The sequence below is a fragment of the Antennarius striatus genome, chromosome 7 (genome assembly GCF_040054535.1).
Source record: "Antennarius striatus isolate MH-2024 chromosome 7, ASM4005453v1, whole genome shotgun sequence".
Classification (NCBI taxonomy): Eukaryota; Metazoa; Chordata; class Actinopteri; order Lophiiformes; family Antennariidae; genus Antennarius; species Antennarius striatus.
Window position 1 is genome coordinate 4,714,682 of NC_090782.1, and position 21,173 is coordinate 4,735,854.

The 21,173-nt window shown below is 43.6% G+C and overlaps 4 protein-coding genes across 6 annotated transcripts; 2 read left to right on the top strand and 2 right to left on the bottom strand.

The window, feature by feature from the left end:
• Positions 1-1,630: 1,630 nt before the first annotated feature.
• Positions 1,631-4,716, top strand: si:ch211-121a2.4 (transmembrane protein 205). 2 transcript variants are annotated; one of them, XM_068318432.1, is made up of 4 exons: positions 1,631-1,766; positions 2,342-2,539; positions 3,035-3,198; positions 3,282-4,716. In XM_068318432.1, the coding sequence occupies exons 2-4, from the start codon at positions 2,440-2,442 to the stop codon at positions 3,582-3,584; spliced, it is 567 nt and encodes a 188-aa protein (XP_068174533.1). In that variant the 5' UTR covers positions 1,631-1,766; positions 2,342-2,439; the 3' UTR covers positions 3,585-4,716. The 2 variants fall into 2 exon arrangements, with proteins under 2 accessions (XP_068174533.1, XP_068174534.1); XM_068318433.1 differs by lacking the exon at positions 1,631-1,766 and adding an exon at positions 1,791-2,245.
• A 281-nt stretch (positions 4,717-4,997) lies between these two features.
• On the bottom strand, positions 4,998-15,124 carry LOC137598378 (nucleotide sugar transporter SLC35D2-like). 2 transcript variants are annotated; one of them, XM_068318418.1, is made up of 12 exons: positions 14,706-15,124; positions 14,410-14,443; positions 14,246-14,332; positions 14,095-14,162; positions 13,913-13,984; positions 13,672-13,740; positions 13,378-13,480; positions 12,757-12,849; positions 12,077-12,144; positions 11,810-11,888; positions 11,642-11,724; positions 4,998-6,418 (listed from the first exon to the last, which is right to left on the bottom strand). In XM_068318418.1, the coding sequence occupies exons 1-12, from the start codon at positions 14,813-14,815 to the stop codon at positions 6,313-6,315; spliced, it is 972 nt and encodes a 323-aa protein (XP_068174519.1). In that variant the 5' UTR covers positions 14,816-15,124; the 3' UTR covers positions 4,998-6,312. The 2 variants fall into 2 exon arrangements, 1 of the variants encoding a protein (XP_068174519.1); XR_011036664.1 differs by lacking the exon at positions 4,998-6,418 and having other exon boundaries at positions 11,655-11,724; positions 11,810-12,170.
• Positions 15,125-16,278: 1,154 nt separating this feature from the next.
• Positions 16,279-18,057, top strand: aqp12 (aquaporin 12). Its single transcript, XM_068318426.1, has 3 exons — positions 16,279-16,890; positions 17,723-17,839; positions 17,922-18,057. Exons 1-3 carry the CDS (start codon positions 16,296-16,298, stop codon positions 18,047-18,049), a joined length of 840 nt encoding a protein of 279 aa, XP_068174527.1. The 5' UTR covers positions 16,279-16,295; the 3' UTR covers positions 18,050-18,057.
• A 58-nt stretch (positions 18,058-18,115) lies between these two features.
• On the bottom strand, positions 18,116-20,877 carry rpp21 (ribonuclease P 21 subunit). Its single transcript, XM_068318436.1, has 6 exons — positions 20,738-20,877; positions 20,529-20,629; positions 19,466-19,548; positions 19,201-19,335; positions 18,839-18,935; positions 18,116-18,530 (listed from the first exon to the last, which is right to left on the bottom strand). The coding sequence occupies exons 1-5, from the start codon at positions 20,792-20,794 to the stop codon at positions 18,841-18,843; spliced, it is 471 nt and encodes a 156-aa protein (XP_068174537.1). The 5' UTR covers positions 20,795-20,877; the 3' UTR covers positions 18,116-18,530; positions 18,839-18,840.
• Between the last annotated feature and the right edge of the window lie 296 nt (positions 20,878-21,173).

The window sequence follows — 21,173 nt, forward strand, 5'->3', positions numbered from 1 at the left end:
AGGCAGAGCTGGAGGATGATGGGGGATCAGAGTCAATCTCTCGGGGCGAAGTCACCGAGGTAGTTAAACAACTGCACGGTGGCAAAGCCCCGGGTATTGATGAGATTCGCCCGGAAATGCTGAAGGCTCTGGGTGTTGAGGGGCTGTCGTGGATGACATGCCTCTTTAACATTGCGTGGAAATCTGGGACAGTGCCGAAAGAGTGGCAGACTGGGGTGGTGGTTCCTCTTTTTAAAAAGGGGGACCAGAGGGTGTGTGCCAATTACAGGGGCATCACACTCCTCAGCCTCCCTGGGAAAGTTTACTCCAAGGTGCTGGAAAGGAGGGTCCGGCCGATTGTCGAGCCTCAGATTGAGGAGGAACAATGTGGGTTCCGTCCTGGTCGTGGAACAACGGACCAGCTTTTTACTCTCACAGGGATCCTAGAGGGGGCTTGGGAGTATGCCCATCCAGTCTACATGTGTTTTGTGGACTTGGAGAAGGCATATGATCGTGTCCCCAGGGATATACTGTGGGAAATACTGCGGGAGTATGGAGTGAGGGGGCCTCTTCTCAGGGCCATCCAATCCCTGTACGCCCAAAGTGAGAGCTGCGTTCGGGTTCTCGGCAGTAAGTCGGACTTGTTCTGAGTAGCTGTTGGCCTTCGCCAGGGCTGCGCTTTATCACCAATTCTGTTTGTGATTTTCATGGACAGTATATCGAGGCGTAGTCGTGGTGAGGAGGCTTTACAGTTTGGTGGCCTGAGGATTGCATCACTGCTTTTTGCAGATGATGTGGTCCTGTTTGCGTCATCAGCCTGTGACCTGCAGCGCTCACTGGTCCGGTTTGCAGCCGAGTGTGAAGCGGCGGGGATGAGGATTAGCACCTCCAAATCTGAGGCCATGGTCCTCAGCAGGAAACCGGTGGACTGCCTTCTCCGAGTGGGGAATGAGGTCCTTCCACAAGTGAAGGAGTTTAAGTATCTTGGGGTCCTGTTCACGAGTGAGGGAACAATGGAGCGTGAGATTGGACGGAGAATTGGGGCAGCAGGAGCGGTATTGCAGTCGCTTTACCGCACTGTTGTCACAAAGAGGGAGCTAAGCCGAGAGGCAAAGCTCTCCATCTACCGTTCAGTCTTCGTTCCTACCCTCACCTATGGTCATGAGCGATGGGTCATGACCGAAAGAACGAGATCGCGGATACAAGCGGCTGAAATGGTCTTTCTCAGGCAGATAGCTGGTGTCTCCCTTAGAGATAAGGTGAGAAACACTGCTGTTCGCGAGGGGCTCAGAGTAGAGCCGCTGCTCCTTCGCGTGGAAAGGAGTCAGTTGAGGTGGTTTGGGCATCTGGTGCGGATGCCTCTGGGACGCCTCCCTAGGGAGGTGTTTCTGGCACGTCCAGCTGGGAGGAGACCTCGGGGCAGACCCAGGACCAGGTGGAGGGATTATATCTCAACACTGGCCTGGGAACGCCTTGGGATCCCCCAGTCAGAGCTGGTGGATGTGACCCGGGAAAGGGACGTTTGGGGCTCCCTGTTGAAGCTGCTGCCCCCGCGACCCGATTCCGGATAAGCGGTGGAAGATGGATGGATGGATGGATTAACTAAACGGGTGTTTTTGAATTTGTCGCGGAGACGCGCCGCTGTGACGCGGTGGGCGTGGCTTCAGGCGCGAGCCTCTGGGACAGCCACGCCCCCGGGCCGCCGCTGCTGGTTCAGTCATGCTAGCGGCGTAGCGGCGTAACAGGTCGCTAACTGTCACGGCCGGGGACAAGGCGTCAAAGCAGAGGTGGGCAGACATTTTAACCTTAAAAAAAGAAGCACTGAGTTGTGCCTCCGGTTTAAAGCAGCTTTAATAACAACTCAGCGTCTGTTTAATGAACTCGTTGAGGACCGGTTCCGTTTCTGAGGTGACTTTGAACGCTCGTTCCCGCCCCCCTTAGCTTCACTGCGGCGTGATGGTTGTTTGTAGCTCGCTGGGTTTGATCTTTCTACTCAAACCAGCACAGTTTTAGTGAGCTGAGTCGTGGAATTTGCACAGCCGTAGTTTTACTTTCACACCGGCCGGGAAGGAGTGTCCGTTCTGGTTCGGGTCCGAACGACAGCTCCGTTTCCTTGACAGCAATGCGGAAGTTTATAACCCGCTGTCTGCAAAGTGGATCCGAAGCGTTAACAGGAGTGTAACCCCAGCCCGCTGCTGGCATCTTCTCACCGGTGCGCTGGGTTAGCCGGCTGTACTGGTACGAAACGTGTCGCTCTTATCTGGAGGTGTGGTTTTGCATGCATGTGCACAATCTCTGGACTTTGCTCTGCCGTGATTCTAACTTCATGTTGACCAAACTGAAACTTTCCCTGTGCTTACAGAGACTTTTTGGGAGGAGCGTGAAGGACGTGTCAGTCAACTCAAACCCAACGACTGGAATCTCCTGTTTGACCCAGTCTGGACTGGAGACCCGGGAAGTATGTCCGCCGACCAGGAGCCCACGTTCACAGTCAAGCTGCTGCATCTGCTGCTGCTGTCCACCTACTGGGGAATGCAGATTTGGGTCACCTTCATTTCAAGTTAGTACCACTGAAGGGTTTTGGAATTTTCACTGCGCATTCAAGATCACAGTGTGTACTCAAAAACATTAGATCACCCAGAATGCTTTTGTGTTTTAGTTATCTCCAATCATGTTAATGCTCTGTTCCAACTATACTTTCTTGTTGTTGCTCAGTTTATACAGGGTATACAAGGTGTACCGAAGGGTTGTTTGCAGGCCTTTGCCAGTCATATCTGTGTTTACATGCTAGACAAATTTGTTATTTTAATTCAGTCCCTAATGCTTTGTCATATTGCTACTGTGGCATACTATTGTGGTTGTATTTGAGCAGCTTATTTTGAACCGTTAAGCAGAGTTAGATACAGGTATCAACTATTTTGTTATGTCTGTGGCTGTCATCGTAGAGGAAGGCAAATACACTAATCAGAATACCCAACATGTAATTATCGCTGTCCTCAACATCAGCAGCCGAGCATGATGTCACCTGCAGTGCTAATGGGTGATTATTACACAGGCTTTGTGATGGACAGCAATCTGAACAGACACACATATGGGTTCATCCAGAGTCGTCTTGTGCCATTCTACCTCCACCTGGGTTCAGCTTGTGCTTTCTTTAACCTTACCATCTATGCTGTGTATCATCCCAGCAACCTTCTGGATGACAGGGAAGCTTTTCAGGTGTGTAGGTTGAACCTGATCCTTACACAGTAAAATCCATTTCAGAATATTTCTTTAATCTGTGCCTCTCCTCTCCCCACCAGATCTTCATCTTCTTTGTGTCAGTGACAGTTGCGGCTATAAATGCTCAATGGTTTGGCCAGATAACTTCAGAGATCATGGCAGACATGCACCTTATTGAGCAGGCTTGTGGACTGGGTCAGGACATAGGCTTGTCATCAAACCGCGAAGCATATGCCAAGCTGTGCGAGACTGATGTGAAATACAAACATCTCAGTGGCCGTCTGTGGCTGTACAGACTGATGTCCTCCTTCTGTAACCTCTGCTGCATTGGTTGCAACTTCTACAGTCTATGTTACGTGGCTGAGAACATCATCTCACTTTAAAATGTAAGACAATCAACAGCTAGCCTTTTAAAATTATATCACCTCCTCTCATTTTTTCTACCAAACCATTAACTGATGTGATTTATTGATATTCATAATCAGGCGGTAATGAAAGGATACAGCCTCTGTGCCTTAGTAGTTTCTGACACAGTCTGAGTAACTGCGGTATTTCTCAACCAAATGATTGTGTGGTGATGATTCCCGCATTAATGTGGCTGAGGCCCTTCATGTCGTCTTACAACGTAACCATGGTACATTGTTGGAACTCGATATATGAAGACTGTTTATAACAAAAGGAAACACAACACACTGCACTTTCTTCAAGTGATGCAACAGTAAGACACGCCTCTGTAAGGCACTCCCTTAATTCTACTCAGACCCGCTTTTCTTGTTTGGCTGATTCAATAAACATAATACATATATAATACTGCTTCCCCATCCCTTCCAAACCATGCTTTCTCCAGGGATGTTCTCTCAGACTTGAATGTTTATGTGTTCGGTGTACTTCTCTATCAATGGGCAGTGATGCAGATGATGCATATTTGCTGTTGGACTTGAGATTGAATCCTCATGGGTGTCTCTGTCTCTGAGGAAGACTTGAGGGATATTCTGTTTCCAGTGAGTATCTGTGGGCGAGACGGGGATCAGAGTTCTTGCCGTCTTGCTATTCTTTGCAGGAACATAAGTCCATCCGACTGTGTTTTTCTCTATGTGAAAAGCTGAATGGCATCTCTGGATTCAACAGTTTCATCTTTGAGCCCAGCCTGAGCTTCTAAAACCCTTGTTTTTTTTAGGGTTTTTATTATCGTGAATGAAATGTTAATTTTAAAGCTATTACAAGCAAATGCAATGGAATATTACTGACACCTGTTAAGCTTGGCCTGTTTAAATTACTATGAAATTTGAATGTTTTGTTTTGTCCACAGTCTGTAGTTTAAATGTTCCTTTGTAAATATTTGAATGTAATGTTTTTAAGTTTATGGGCCATAACTGTCAGTTTGGATTCTGTAATAATGAATCCATGTCACCCAAGACCCACAACACCAGAGGTCATCAGCTGTGTATGGTAGTGGGTTTATGTTAACTTGTTTTCATTTGTGTAATCTGTTTTTGTATTAAATATTGTCCCTTAGTCATTTGCTTCATGAACTTGAATTTGTTTTTCTAGCACAACTACTGTTGTTGAAGTCTTTTGAATAAGTAGGTGAGCATTTGAAGCCTATTAGTCAGTGTTAGTGTGATGTCAGGAACTCACAATCTACTTTCTTGATAAATTGCCCTAAAAGTTAAAATGTGTGTGGTTGACTTTGGTGTCTCCTAGTGTTGATGAAAATGACCGACCCTGTTGAGCACCTGATGAACCAGACGAGAAATAAATTCAATCCTGTGACAAGATGACAGGAAGGTGAACCATTGTTTTACTGTAGTTTATTATCAGCTGCAAGCACAACAGCCTCAGATACAGAATAAGAATGAATTATCAAGATCAGACATTAAAATTTTTTAACCCACCATTAATTTCAATAAGACTCAGAAATTACAGGAGAATGACATTCTGTTTGGATGGTGAGCCGCACATTTTGACCTATAAATCTGACATGTTAAATCGGCTCAATCTGTAACATGAACACCAAAATCCCAAAGATTGTCAGTTTAGTTTTGAACATGTAGGTCATTGCTATAACTTCATGGTCAAGATTTTTTGTTCATCAGGATCAACAATGCACAAACTAGTCCACCTACAAAATAAATGTTATTCTAAAAAGTAATAAATATAAAATCAGGTGTATAAAATGTAAAAAAAAAACAACTTAAAAAGTTTAGAAAATCTTTTTCCTTTGATACATAAAGTCAATCATACATCAAGTACAACTACAGTACCATAATTTCAACAGCTGTAACAGGAGGAAAGGTGATTCAGTTTCACCTTTTCTTTTGAAGGGACTACTTCAGTTAAAAGTGCGAAATCATTTCAAGAAAAACAAACGGATCCCTTTGCAAAATAATATCCACAAGTACCAATTGTTAACTCTCCGTAGAGAGCCAGTAACAACTTTGATAAGATGGCAACCTTCGTGTAATTGTAACAAAGCAAGATGTAAACGGTGACACTATTTGATCCCAAACGGAGGCAGCAAAACTATTTAAAACCACAATCCCTGAGCCTCTGCTTGTGCATCTGGTTCTTCAGGTTTTGTCAGTTCATTAACTGTGATTCACGACGTTCTTGTTACAAAGAGTACGCATGAGTGAAAAGCAACAGCTGACACTGTGGGTAATGAGACTTGAGAGCAGCTCACTGTACTTCTAAGGTTACATTTCTTGTAAACAACAAACCACAAGAAGCAATGAAACAATAGGGATTATGTCTTAAAACAGTTATTAATATTCTCAGTACACACAGCCATAAAGCATCCTGGGTCCAGGAAACATGGCACCACAATATTTAACTTTTAATGTTCTTTTTCTACAAATTTCATAAAAATGTGTAATATAAATAATACTGGTTCCATGTTTCCCTTATTGATGTTAATATGAGGAGAATCAAAATAGAAATATATAAAAAGCCACCTAAAAATCCACCCACAATCCCAACAGTGGGGTTTGAAACCATGGCAGTAGCAAGAGTCATGGTGATGTCTCTGCAAAAATACTCCATAAATTAAATAATGTAAAAATAGAGTATTCCTCTCAATCAGCATAAAAATAATCAAGTCCAGTGTCTTTGTCATACAACCACCTTGCCTCTGATGTCCAGCTTGGTGTTTTCGTTTACTATGCTTGTCTGCTCCTCTGTGAGAGTGATGTAGGAATACACAAGGCTTCCTGCAATACTGCAAGCACAAGAACAGCAACCATGTTACTTATGAAGACACTTCACATCTGCCCAGGAACATCAAATTAGTCACAAGAGTCCTCTGGAGAAGACATATCACTATAAAATTGTCCAGCAGCGGCACCGGTATATGATATGTGTTGTATTTCTTTTGAGCTGAGACTTGTTTTGGACATATGCTGTGAGGAGACAACCAACCTTCAGGGTCACCTTACAGTAATCTATAACTTAAAGAAATAATATCTGCAGACAATTTAAATATTAAAAGGCACAACTATTTATTATGGGTAACTAACGTGTGTAGTTTGAGAGACTATGATTAGACATATACCATATTTGTTTGTGTGTTAAGCTAACTGCATTTGTCAAACTCAAGGCCCGCGGGCCAAATGTGGCCCGCCACATCATTTTATGTAAAATAAAAAGGTCAGAATGTCTAAAAATCAATAGGTCTAACATATGCTCTGACCAGATACTACATTTCCCACAATGCAGTACTTAAACCCAATTTAACAATGACAAAAATGTTTTGATGTTTTGATTGATGGAGTTGAATAACTTGAATAAGTAATAAATTCAGGGTTATTTAACATTAAGGAGTAGTTACATTCACTTTACACTGAGTTAAACTGAGTACATTTAGTTAAATTTATAAGTTACATCTGCCTTTGAGGACAGCCATGATGCTGATGTGGCCCTCAGTGAAAATAAGGTCGACACCCCTGATCTAAATGTTCAATTAGACGGCAGGATGGCAGTAAGTGTCACGTGTTTGAACATGTTGGAGGAAAAAAGATTTCAGTATCATGTTGCAACACATCACCGGTCATACAGTACTTCTTATTACCCAACAAGAGCCAGCAGGCGTACATAAATCCTGCCCCTAACTTCCTGAGTGTCAATGACTCTTCAGATTAACTTCTGTGTCCATCCGTGAATCAGAACTCATTCACATTCATTCATGTACCGCCGCTGTATCCGCCGTAGCAGGTCACAGGCTCTTTCCAGCTAAATGCCAACAGGGATAGATGCCATCTGGAATAGATGGTCTACACTGGGCATTCTTTAAAACATACAGTTTGTTCCCCAGAGTAAGCTTAGCACCACTGAGGCACAGCTTTGATTGGTTTAGAACCAAGTGAAGCATTAAAGTGTGAAGCCTCTTGTCATGCTTGACATATAAATCATACCACATTTGAGATATGACAATATCTACAAGACTTCACCAAACATTTATGTAATGAGATCTACATAACTTTATTATCTGTTTTACTAAGAACTTTCATTAATGTAATTTTTGTGTGAATTTGATCATAAATTATTGTATACATCTAAATTGTTATGCATCTAGTTGAAAAGTCAGGGGTCAGCAAAGTTAATAAAAATCACAGTGAGAAAGACATGCATGTCCTGAATTATGTAAGAATTCACCAGAGGGTGGAAATGTTTCACACATAAAACCATGAATATCAAACTGCTAGTAGTGTGAGAGGAAAAGTCCTGGGGGACTCATCTGGTAACATGAATATCAGAATTATACTCATTCATAATTGGATAATCCCTTCCTTGAGTCGTTACCTAATCGTGGTGGAGGGGTTTGTGTGTCCCAATGATCCTAGGGGATAAGTTGTCTGGGGCTTTCTGCCCCTGGTAGGGTAACCCATGGCAAACAGGTCCTAGGTGAGGGACCAGACAAAGGACTGCTCAAAGACCCTAAATGATGATTACAAACAATGGAACACGTTTTCCCTTGCACGGCCCCGGGTCACCGGGGCCCCCCTCTGGAGCCAGGCCTGGAGGTGGGGCTCGAAGGCAAGCGCCTGGCGACCGGGCCTGCACCCATGGGGCCCGGTCGGGCGCAACCCGAAAGGGCAACGTGGGTCCCTCTTCCCATGGGCTCACCACCTGTGGGAGGGGCCATAGGGGTCGGGTGCATTGTGAGCTGGGCGGTCGCCGAAGGCAGGGACCTTGGCGATCCAATCCCCGGCTACAGAAGCTGGCTCTTGGGACGTGGAATGTCACCTCTCTGGCAGGGAAGGAGCCTTAGCTGGTGTGTGAGGTCGAGAAGTTCCGACTAGATATAGTCGGGCTCACCTCCACACACAGCTTGGGCTCTGGTACTGGTCCTCTCGAGAGGGGTTGGACTCTCTTCCACTCTGGAGTTGTCCATGGTGAGAGACGCCGAGCAGGTGTGGGTATACTTATAGCCCCCCGGCTTGGCGCCTGTACATTGGGGTTCACCCCGGTGGACGAGAGGGTAGCCTCCCTCCGCCTTCGGGTGGGGGGACGGGTCCTGACTGTTGTTTGTGCTTATGCACCAAACAGCAGTTCAGAGTACCCAGCCTTTTTGGAGTCCTTGGAGGGGGTGCTGGAGAGTGCTCCCACTGGGGACTCCATCATTCTGCTGGGGGACTTCAATGCTCACGTCAATGCTCAATGACAGTGAGACCTGGAAGGGCGTGATTGGGAGGAACGCCCCCCCCGATCAGAACCCAAGTGGTGTTCAGTTATTGGACTTCAGTGCTCGTCACGGACTGTCCATAACGAACACCATGTTCAGACATAAGGGTGTCCATATGTGCACTTGGCACCAGGACACCCTAGGCCGCAGTTCGATGATCGACTTTGTGGTCGTGTCATCGGATTTGCAGCCGCATGTCTTCGACACTCGGGTGAAGAGAGGGGCGGAGCTGTCAACCGATCACCTCCTGGTGGTGTGTTGGCTTCGATGGTGGCTCCGATGCCGGTCTGACCTGGCAGACCCAAACATATTGTGAGGGTCTGCTGGGAACGCCTGGCGGACTCCCCTGTCAACTCCCACCTCAGGCAGAACTTCACCCACGTTCCGAGGGAGGCGGGGGACATTGAGTCTGAGTGGACCATGTTTCGCGCCTCCATTGTCGAGGCGGCCGACCGCAGCTGCGGCCATAAGGTGGTCGATGCCTGTCGTGGCGGCAACCCCAGAACCCGTTGGTGGACATCAGCGGTAAGGGATGCCATCAAGCTGAAGAAGGAGTCCTATCAGGCCTTTTTGGCCTGTGGGACTCCTGAGGCAGCTGATAGGTACTGGCTGACCAAGCAGAATGCAGCTTTGGTGGTTGCTGAGGCAAAAACTCGGGCGTGGGAGGAGTTCGGTGAGGCCTTGGAGGACGACTTCCAGATGGCTTCAAAGAAATTCTGGTCCACCATCAGGCGTCTCAGGAGGGGGAAGCAGTGCAGCATCCACACTGTATATAGTGGGGATGGGGAACTGCTGACCTCAACTCGGGACGTTGTGACTCGGTGGGGAAGACCTCCTCAATCCCGCAGACACACCTTCCCATGAGGAAGCAGAGTCTGGGTTCTCTGAGGCGGGCTCTCCTATCTCTGGGGTTGAGGTCACCGAGGTAGTTAAAAAGCTCCTCGGTGGCAGGGCCCCGAGGGTGGATGAGATCCGCCCGGAGTTCCTAAAGGCTCTGGCTGTTGTGGGGCTGTCCTGGTTGACACGCCTCTGCAACATCGCGTGGACATCGGGGACAGTGCCTCTGGGGTGGTGGTCCCCCTTTTTAAGAAGGGGGACTGGAGGGTGTGCTCCAACTACAGGGGGATCACACTCCCTGGCAAGGTCTATTCAGAGGTTCTAGAGAGGAGGGTCCGTCGGGAAGTCGAATCTCTGATTCAGGAGAAGCAGTGTGGTTTTCTTCCTGGCCGTGGAACAGTGGACCAGCTCTACACCCTCCGCAGGGTCCTTGAGGGGGCATGGGAGTTGGCCCAACCAGTCTACATGTGTTTTGTGGACTTGGAGAAGGCGTTCGACAGTGTTCCTCGGGGAGGTTCTGTGGGGGGTGCTTCGGGAGTATGGGGTACCGAACCCCTTGATAAGGGCTGTTCGGTCCCTGTACGACCGATGTCAGAGTTTGGTCCGCCTTGCCGGCAGTAAGTCGGATTTGTTTCCAGTGAGGGTTGGACTCCGCCAAGGCTGCCCTTTGTCACCAATTCTGTTCATAACTTTTATGGACAGAATTTCTAGGCGCAGCCAAGGCGTTGAGGGTGTCCGGTTTGGTGGCCTCAGTATTGTGTCTCTGCTTTTTGCAGATGATGTTGGCTTCATCAAGCCGTGATCTCCAACTCTCACTGGAGCGGTTCGCAGCTGAGTGTGAAGCGGTTGGGATGAGAATCAGCACCTCCAAATCTGAGACCTAGTCCTCAGTCGGAAAAGGGTGAAGTGCCCTCTCCAGGTTGGGGATGAGATCCTGCCCCAAGTGGAATAGTTCAAGTATCTCGGGGTCTCGTTCACTAGTGAGGGTACAATGGAACGGGAGATCGACAGGCGGATCGGTGCAGCGTCTGCAGTGATGCGGACTAAGTATCAGTCTGTCGTGGTGAAGAAGGAGCTGAGCCAAAAGGCAAAGCTCTCGATTTACCGGTCGATCTACGTTCCTGCCCTCACCTATGGTCACGAGCTATGGGTCATGACCGAAAGAACGAGATCCCGGATACAAGCGGCCGAAATGAGTTTCCTCCGCAGGGTGTCCGGGCTCTCCCTTAGAGATAGGGTGAGGAGTTCGGCCATCAGGGAGGGACTCAGAGTCGAGCCGCTGCTCCTCCGCATCGAGAGGAGCCAGGTGAGGTGGCTCGGGCATCTGGTCAGGATGCCTCCTGGACGCCTCCCTGGTGAGGTGTTCCGGGCACGTCCTACCGGGAGGAGGCCCCGTGGACGACCCAGGACACGCTGGAGAGACTATGTCTCCCGGCTGGCCTGGGAACGCCTTGGGATTCTCCCGGAGGAGCTGGACGAAGTGGCTAGGGAGAGGTAAGTCTGGGCTTCCCTGCTTAAGCTGCTGCCCCCGCTACCCAACCCCGGATAAGCGGAAGACAATGGTTGGATGGATGGATAATTGGATACTTTTTTTCACGATGGGTGAAAACACTGACAAAAGATAAAATGTTAGTACAAAATTTCAGAGCAATCCATGTAATAGTGGGGGAGATGTTTGAGTCCAGACTAAAAGGGTGGCCTGACATACCAACAGAGGCATGACACTGGTGTGAACCATTAAAATAGGCTAATGCCATTATCAGATTCATAAGGAACCAACTCTCACTGCTGGGTGATCATATGATGTGGATTGTATGAGCTGAAATGTCATAATGAAGCAAAGATTTGTTGGAGAATTTTTTCAACGGGTGATAAACAAAACGTCACCGAGATGAACAAAACGTCACCGAGATTTTTTCCTACCTGATATTCAAACCAATGAAGTTAGTCCAAGAGAAAATGTAGTCTCCACTGAACACCATCCCAACGTATGTCACCAGGACATTCTGAAAAACGGTGAAAATATTGACCGATTAGTTTAGATTTGTTTTTTTGTTCAATAGTCTTACTTCACATAAGTCTGCAGCTTACCTTGATGCAGCCCACAATGGTAGTTGTTAATGCAGAGTTGTGTTGTGTACACAGCACAGTGGAATACATTAGAACAAACCTGAAAAACAGAATTTCATGTTATTCCTCAAGTGTAACTTGCTCAATATTCATTTATGCACAAAATCTCGACTTCATACGATAGACGAAGGATAGTTGTGAGATTAGAAAGTGAAGTGATGCTGGACTGAAACAATTGTGCCTGCTTGTACATGTACGCCACACATGAGCTTTGGAATGAGTTATTACCCCATGATACACGAGGTGAAGAACTGGCAGATGAAAAACACATCTGACCAACCATCATATTCCACTGCCTGAGGGAAAGAAGCACATCAGACCTCTATTAATGAAACACATAAATCATACATAAACACAGCATTAAAGTTTGATAGGAATTAAGTTATGTATTAAAAATTAATTGAATATTAAGTCAGTACTTGTTGTCATGCCTAGGCTGGAAGACAGGGTGCAAAGATAACCCAGGCACTATTAAGATGTTAGGTAAATTTAAAAAATATGATAGCAAAGCCAAAACTAAAATTAATTCAACACTGAGTTCTCAAACTTAAACAAGTAGTGTGCATTTCTACTGAGGCTGTTCAGTTTCGAATGGTTAGTGGTGCTGCTGTAATAACTCTAGCAGTTGTATAATAGCTGCCTTGTGCTCTTCTGGCTGCTGGTCCACAGCTGGCAACACCACCAGCACTCACCCATAAACAGGCAGCTCATACATACACACACACACCCGTGACTACTCATACATGCACTCACATCAGTTCACGATTCAGGATCAACTTCTGACCAGAACCATGAACTCACTTCACATGCAAAGATTTAATGGTTTAACCAAACACATTAAACAAATCAAATGAACTAAATCTTCCATGGATAAAGACGTTCAAAAGTGTGATTGAAAAACTGTTTACCTTCTGCATGTCTCCAGTCATGTGAGCCAGCAGTAGAGTGGGAATGATCATAAATAAAGCATTATAATACAACAATCCATACTTCCCTAGCTCCTGCGAGAGAAACGAGAACAAGACGGACAGGTCACATCAGGAACATTAAAAACAGATGGCTAGTCAGTCTGTCTCTCTGTACCTCATTCATCTACATAGAAATGACATTTTCTTTTCATTTTTTTGATTCTTTCTTGACGTGGCCGCACCTTTTTCAGCATTTCGATTTCACTGACACACCTTTCTGGCCGAATGTTAGCAACTACCGCTGACATCACAGACTAAATCTGGATCCAGTTCTGACGCTGCTGTAATGTGAGAACTAAGCAGTTGGCTGAAGTGGACTAAAAACTAGCCCAACGATATTTCTGACTCAACAGCAAATAACATTGTTGCTGAAAATATACAAGAAAACATAGATTTTAACCATGATAGTCTCAGCAACTTTGTGGGAATTTAAAAGAACTTATGGCACTTTTGTACAGCAAGTTCCTTGAGGACAGACAGTTTGGGTTCTCTAAATTCAACACCGGTAAGAACAGATTCAACCAACAATGGCTGCTATTCATTGGGTATGCGACCACATACCTTTGCATCTAATTTTTGTTTCACATAGGCTCCATTGGCTGCAGTCAGCACGTTGTTGAAGAAAATAAACATGTAGCCTTGCAAGTCAAAAGCCAAGTCAGCACTATGAATACAAATGAAATAAAAGAAAAAGTGTTAAGGGAGAGATTCAGTGTTGTTTGTCAGCTGGGTGTCCAATGATCTTCAGGACAATATAACTTAAGTGAGGACATATTTCAGGACTGAATGGCCCTTTGTAGTGAAGGTAATTCTAGTTTGGCAACAGATGTAACACCTGGACATAACAGAACTTACCTCGCAGCTATAAAGGCCCCAAAGATCATGGTAAGTACTGTCAGCTGGACCGGTGTGGAGAATTTCTTTCTGCCAAAGGTTAAAGACCATTACAATGGTAAAACAATGAAAAGGAATGTGATTGCTTTCAGTTGGTAATTAAAGCCACCAACATAGTATGAAATGAACAGCTGGGTGTCTCACTGAGTGAAAGAACCAGTAGATAGGAGAGATAAACAGGTTTTTTCTTCTGTAATCTTACTTAAGCAGAAGTCCCTCAGCCAGCATTGTGAATAAAATGGAGAACCTCCTGAGAACAGTAAACATGGGCAAACTGTAAAAGAGGAAAAAAATTGCTTAAACTTGGCAAACCATCAACAGCCATTCCCAGTGATCTCATCATGGCACAGAACCAGTCTGGATACTTCACAGATGAGGACTTACTTCAGCCTTTTGGTTCCAAACAGACCTGTGATCTGATTTCCCACGTAAAGGAGAGGTAGAGGAAACGTCTGTATACCCAGGTAAAAATAAATAAATGAGAAAAATATATATAATGGTGATTATTTTAGGATGGATGAGGAGGTGGTCTCACCTTGACAGGTATGTTCTCAGCATAATCTGGGAAGCTGATCACCCTCATAGCCTTGCCCACCCACAGCACGACCACAGTGGCCAACATCTGTTTACAGAGGCAGTAGATAAATAACCAAGACGCTGATACCATTCAGGTTCTGTAATACCAAGAATTTTACTTACTTGACCAATTCCGACGCATATTGATGAGGGAAACCTGGAACAACGATGTCTCCATTAGAACCACAGAACAGCGGATTTTATAGGCTGACACAACGCAGCTACGCTCATAACACAGCCTCCAGAGATGCTAAGGTTACTTCAAGACGCTAGCCAAAAGTTGTCATTGGCACCAAGGTAAAGTAATAAGTGCCAACGTGTTCACTTCGCTTTCTAACCAACAATAATTCCAGGTGCAATGTAGCTAACATGGTAGCTTTACAGCCTACATGATGTATATGTTTGATGGCAGTCGTTACCTGTAGTTCGTAAGGACACTTTTGTTGACCACGACGATTAAAAACGAGCTCAGTCCGTAAAATCCAGCGGCGAACAGCTTCTCGAACACCGTGACAGGTTTATCCGCCATGCCGCCCAAGCTCTCACTCCTGTCCGTGTGTCGGGTGTCCTGCCATCGCTCCTCTGGCTCCTCCGTCGTTACTCAAAAACACACGCGCTCACACAGGCGCGCGCGCAATCCCGGGATGGCGACGTTTCACAACTTCCGCCAAAAATGAGTACAGTGCATCATTGTTCGGAGTCAACGTCAAACTGCAGTTCACCCTTCGCTACGCTAGCCAAATAAAATAAACGTTTACGCAACGAATTCAAACACCTACTGGGCAGTAATGAGCTCAAAATGAGATGGGAATCTTTTATAACCAGTTCCTGTGACTGTCATCCGCGACACCAGTACTTCCTGGTTTTTAAACAACACGTGAGCTATATTATCCAATCAGAAGCTAGAGGCGTATTCGTCAATGAGTTGCGACATTTCACTTTCCGAAAAACTAATTTAGATGAATTCTATTCCTTTGTTTACACGTGTTGAGGAAGTTACACGTTAATAATTCATAATTTACTGGTCTAAAATTATTCTATTCTTACTGAATTTATATTGTTTATTCCATACTAATACTGGACTACGTTTCACTTTATTTTATATTTTATGTCAAACTCTTATTTATCATTACATCTATTTATAACACAATTTTGTTTCTTTTGTTTCTTTCTTTTTTGGTAACAAAATTCCAAAACCATTGCAAATATTCTGTATCATAATGTAATTGCCAGATGAAACTGAATTCTCAAAGCCTTTCTTACTGAAGAAACCAAGGAATTTTATTTATTTATTTGTAGTACTTTTACAGCCCTGTTGGACACAGATTTTTTTTTCTGGCTTCTCTTCCTCAAGAGGAGGCTACATGGGAATATTTTAGGTGGAAACTTTCTTGGCAATAAAGACATATCTAACTGATTTAAAATGACACAATGAATTAAAATGTTAACTAAAGTACAGCAAAGATTCAATATTGGAATCAGGAGAAGGTAATCCAATTATTAATCCTCAAAGAGCCATAGCAATGACCCAAATTGATTTATCTTGATTTACAGAACATTATGTGCAACAGAGACATCAGTCAGCAAGTCTGATTAATCAAAGTTGTACCATGACATTATCGAAGATAGAAACACATAGCACAGTCTTAATCATCAAAGTGGAGTTACATTCCCCAAATATTCAAATGCAGTATGGGAGGTTTGATTTGGATTTTTATGTAGTTCTATTTAGTTCTAAGAACACATTTTCTGAAATGCTATCCATGTTTATATTTTATAGATAAAATATCTAATTATACGTGACCGCTGAATGAAGGCTTCCTGACCTGACCTTGCACAGGCGCGTGTGTGTTTTGGCAGGTGGTTGTGGGATACAAACATGACGTGTCTCTGATAAGCATTGTGTCTCTGCATGTGCCACGTTGACATACAGATAGAGGAGCTGTTCCCTCAAGCCCCCAATTCATTTCTTTTGTAAAAGAATAGGCAGGGGAAACCTGATCTGAGCCATGTCTGGACTGAATGCGTCTCTCGGATACTTCCTGTCTATTGTGATCTTTGCAGCTTTAGTTCGAACATTCCTCAGAAAATGGCCGTGGTCAGGCTTCATTATGGAGTTTGCATCCTCTTTCATGCTGGTGGCATGTTGGCTGGAGGTGCAGACAATTGTGGAGGTGGGTGAGTGGGCTGGTGGCCTGGGAGCTGATGTGACTGTAACCATTCTGTTTGTAGTGCTGCTAACACATGGCGTGATCTGCGGTAAAGCATCAGGGAATCCCAACTTGATTGTGCTGAAGTTCCTGCAGCTTGAAGCCACCACCGTGCCCACTCTCCTAGCTTTAGCAGCCCAGTTTCTTGGAGCCCAAGTTGCCCGGCTTGCAGCCATACACTACTGGAGTTTGGAGCTGACAGACATGCACATGATCAAAAACCTGATGACAAGAGAATGCAGCACAACCCTGATGGTCTCTTTGCTTCAGGGTTTTCTCACAGAATGTGTTTGTGCACTCATCTTTCATCTAATCAATCTAAACCTACAACGCAGATCTGCCTTCATCCGGGTGCCACTGATCGCAGTTCTCCTCACGTTTCTGTCTTTTTCAGGTAAGTTTTGGTGAATCTGGCCTCTGTCGGCAAGTAAAAGTGGTTCAAAATAACATAACATACATAACAAATACGTTTTTTTAAAACTTTTCTCAGAATGAGATGAGATCACCTGTGAAATATTAAAAAATATTTTAAAATTACAAATAAAACAAAATATGAAAACCCACTCTTTCGATGCTTAAACTGCTACACCTCTGCCTGCAGGTTATTAGCGTCTGCTATCCACATGTCTCTAGTGTAGAATCTAGGAAGGGTTGGACGTGACAACATTTTGAAGTGGAATTTCCCCGTTTTTTTGAATATTGCAAGATAAGGTTTTATAGTCTCTGTCAATGAAGCATAAAATCCTTGTAATGGTGGAAGGTGTGTTTGTGTGTAAGAACAGCTTGTCTTTCCTTTTGTATGTGACTGGATGGTATTTATTTGTTGTTGTTGTGTGTTGGGTTGTGCAGCATTTGCATTTTATTAAAAACAATCAGTACCATGCCCAGATAGTTTCTCACATCATTTGGAAACACTGCTCATTAGACCCATTCATATTTCTTATTCACATTATATTTTCCTCATTAATTCTATGCAGCATTATTCAAAACATTTGATGGTACAAGGACGTACATGTAGAAGGCATAAGAGGAGGAAGTATTTATGAAACCAAAAAGAATCAATAATGCCAGCAGAAATTAGCTGGAAAATTCATACAAAACCCCCCCTACAAACATAAATCCTGAATTTCTTTACAAGTCTCTACTTCAGTTGTTAGCCATGTATGTTCACAAGTGTGACTGATAGACTTTTGTTTCTGCCTCCATCACCGTATTTTTCTTTGCAGCCAAAGGTTATACTTCAGCTTACATCAACCCATCCCTGGCTTTTGGCCTCACCTTCTACTGCCCTGGATTCACCTTCAAAGAGTACGCAACGGTCTACTGGCTGGGCTCTCTCACAGGTAAAAAAGATAAGAATGGAATGCATGTACCTCACTTGTCAGTCCCTAAAAAGTGAACTCAATGAATATCTGTCTTCTGTAGGCATGATTCTGGCTCTTCTCCTGTACATGGGGCATATTCCAAGGCTTTTTTCCAAGAACCTACTTTATTTTCAGAAGACACGTTTTAAAGTGCCAAAGGGAGACAAAGGAGAGAAGAAGAAAGCCTGAAAGAAAACACTTTCATTTTCTTTTAATCAATTTTAAGGGAACATGATGCACAAAATAGTTTGAGATATTTTCCTCAATTGCAGTCACATTACTGTAAAGACAATGTAATGTATTAGGTACAAAATATTTTTATTGGTGTTTTCAATAAAATCATTAGTAATCATGTTTTCGTTTGGAGAAACAAGAAGCAGCAAATAAAAACTCAATTTAAACTCCACGTAAAGGACGCAACATAGTCGCCCTCTGCTGGCAGCATCAAGAATCACATTGACATCAGATGAACGCTAAAACTGATCCCAAAGCCAAACTATCGATTAATAAAATACAGAAGAGATAAGTCTGAATTTAAATAATGTTAAACTGATTTTCAAATTAGGTTTATGTAAATTAAAGCAGCATATTTTAAGAGAATACATGTCCTCATATTTCCAGTGAGTGAAAATGGACTGTTGTCAGTTTTGCCTTGTCAGTAGTGTCCAACCTATTGTAGAAAGAAATACACTTTAGAGCAAGAAAAAGCTAAGAGGAAATTTACTGATCAATATCCACACATGGAAAGAATAATATTTGACTTTATAAGAATAATACTGGTAGCAGTAAGAATTTAAATAAATGTAAACTACTGAACATTAGGGTAAAGTCAGAATTAAATCAATTGACAGATCAAATAAGTAAATAACTGACTCAGATGTGTTTAATTTTATGAGCTATTATTTTTGCTTCAAGTCAGTAAGTTCAGAAATTGGCTGGTGGTTGCTGATAATAGGCCAACTTGATTAATCCATCTACCTCTAGCTAGCTGCACCCGAGGCAGCGCTGGACTTCGAAGACACTGATCCATCAGGCTCTTCGTGTTTTGTCTGATTCTTAGGAGGAGGACCTGTGACTGAGAAAAAAAAAAGTAATTATGTTGGTCTGTTCAAAGATATTGTCTTTTTTGGATTAAAAAAATCAGAATTTCCCATTTGTTTTCTATTCTACAATATAAAATAGTCTTTGTAGTCTTACAACGGTTTTATGCTCCTAGCCTGTAAGAAAACTGATGGTGTCGACCTAAAAAACCACTGTTATAGAGCACTGCTTACTCAAGCACATAAAACTTAGAGTGAACCTAGTGTGAAACTGGTGTCTACAGCTTTGAGGTTTGTCACCTTGCGGCTTGTGTTGCTGCATCTGAGCCTCCGGCTGATCGACCCACAAACAGTAATCTGGATTATTCAGTAATGTCTTGCTCTGCCCACAGCTGAGACAGCTCACAACTGTAAACCGTGTTTTACCTTTTTTCCCTTAAAAAACAAAAGGAATTAAGTTAGTCCTGCGATTCAAATGGATATCTGTTCAACAAATACAACACAAGGTAGCCTGGAACACAAAGACAAAGAACTGGGCTGTCTCTACACTGATAATCCAACTCACTTCGCTGTCTGGCTGTAGCAGTCACACCAGGGATCAGCAATGAGCTGCACTTTTTGCACAATGTTCTCTTCACTGATGGATCTCTGTAACAAAATTAACAATTGTTATTGTATATTTTATTTTGCATCTGTTCTTGTGTGTCAACTTAACCATGCTCATGTAAAATTAGACTTCTCAACATGACTTAACAAATGAACTGTTATTATTAACAGCAGCATGTCTAACAGCAGGGCTCACTGATGTGTTCAAGGACTTTTCCAATAATTATAAATAAACAAGGCAATCAAAGACTGCAACATCTCGCAACACCCCTGAATTCAAAATTTTACCCTGACCTACTTTCATAGGTCAGGGTCATTTAATAAAAGACCCATGATCCACCATGTAACTGGTGCATTCTATTTGTCATGAGGTTTCAGAGATGTGAACCTTAAAATCTATGAAAGTGAAAATGTAACCTTGACCTAGTTTTTCAAGGTCAAGGTTGTGATCAAATTTGCATCCCCTTGCCTCCCTGAATATAATGGCTTTTATTTCGTCGTTCTGTCTTATCCGGTTCGTGAGATACGTGCAAAAATATCTCAGGATAGACAAGGCAGTCACAGACTGCAACATCCCGCGACACCACTGAATTCAAAATTTTACCCTGACCTACTTGCATAGGTCAAAGATAAAAGCTAGTACTCTGACCTACTGTCATTGATCAAAGCACTAGCTTTGATCTATGGTCTTACTCACACTGGCCTCCCTCATCTATCAATCTTATTTGGTTCCTGAGTGTACAATGGTTGAAATTTGACCTTGACCTAGTTTTCTCAAGGTCATCATCTCATTTTCATCCCCTTTGCTGCCCGAGTAAGTTGCTTTTTGTTTCATCTTTCTATCTGCAACAGTTGCGAAGATATATGGTGGACATACGAACGGATGGCCGGACGAACGAACACACGAACACTGACAATAACGTCACCGCTTTGAAACATGCAATAACCTATCGGAACCCCACGTGCGACGGCCTGCAGGAAGTGAGTCATCACAATAAATCAATGAGATCGATGTTCCTTACTGTCTCAGGACTAGTCGTTTTGCAATGGTTCTCTGAGTGAAGCAGTAGAAACGAGCCAGCTCGACATTTTCCGGGTTTTGGGATAAAACACAATGGGCCGCCTAAAAAACAAACATAAAAACAAACGTGCCGCGTAAACTTCTCAGCATGTTAGCTAGCATGTTAGCCGTGTGACTACATGAGCTTTCCTTGTTCACATTGTGTTCTACCTGATAAAGATAGTTTAGTCTCTGATAGGCGTCTTTGTCTTTTATTTGAAGTGACATTTCACACAAATGTCGGAAAACCCTCAGCTGCAGTTTGTCCTGTTAGCTTCTGCGATCGACGTTCTACTAGTTTGGGCTCAGTGCAGAACTTCCGGTAATAACCTTCAGAATAAAAACTAAATATTTTATTTGACTACAAAAACAAAGGAATACTCATATTGTAAAAACAAAAAATACAAATCAATAATCCCTAAACACTTTAATAAAAATGTCATCGTACGTTTTAAAACCAAAAACCCACATTACATACTGTACTTCCCATTTCTGCTCACTTCCTGTCAAGCATCCATCTTACCCAGCTTACAACCACATGGCTTCAGCTCTAGCACAAATGGGAAAGGTTACTATTATTTTGACATCTTTTATTCATCTAATTTCA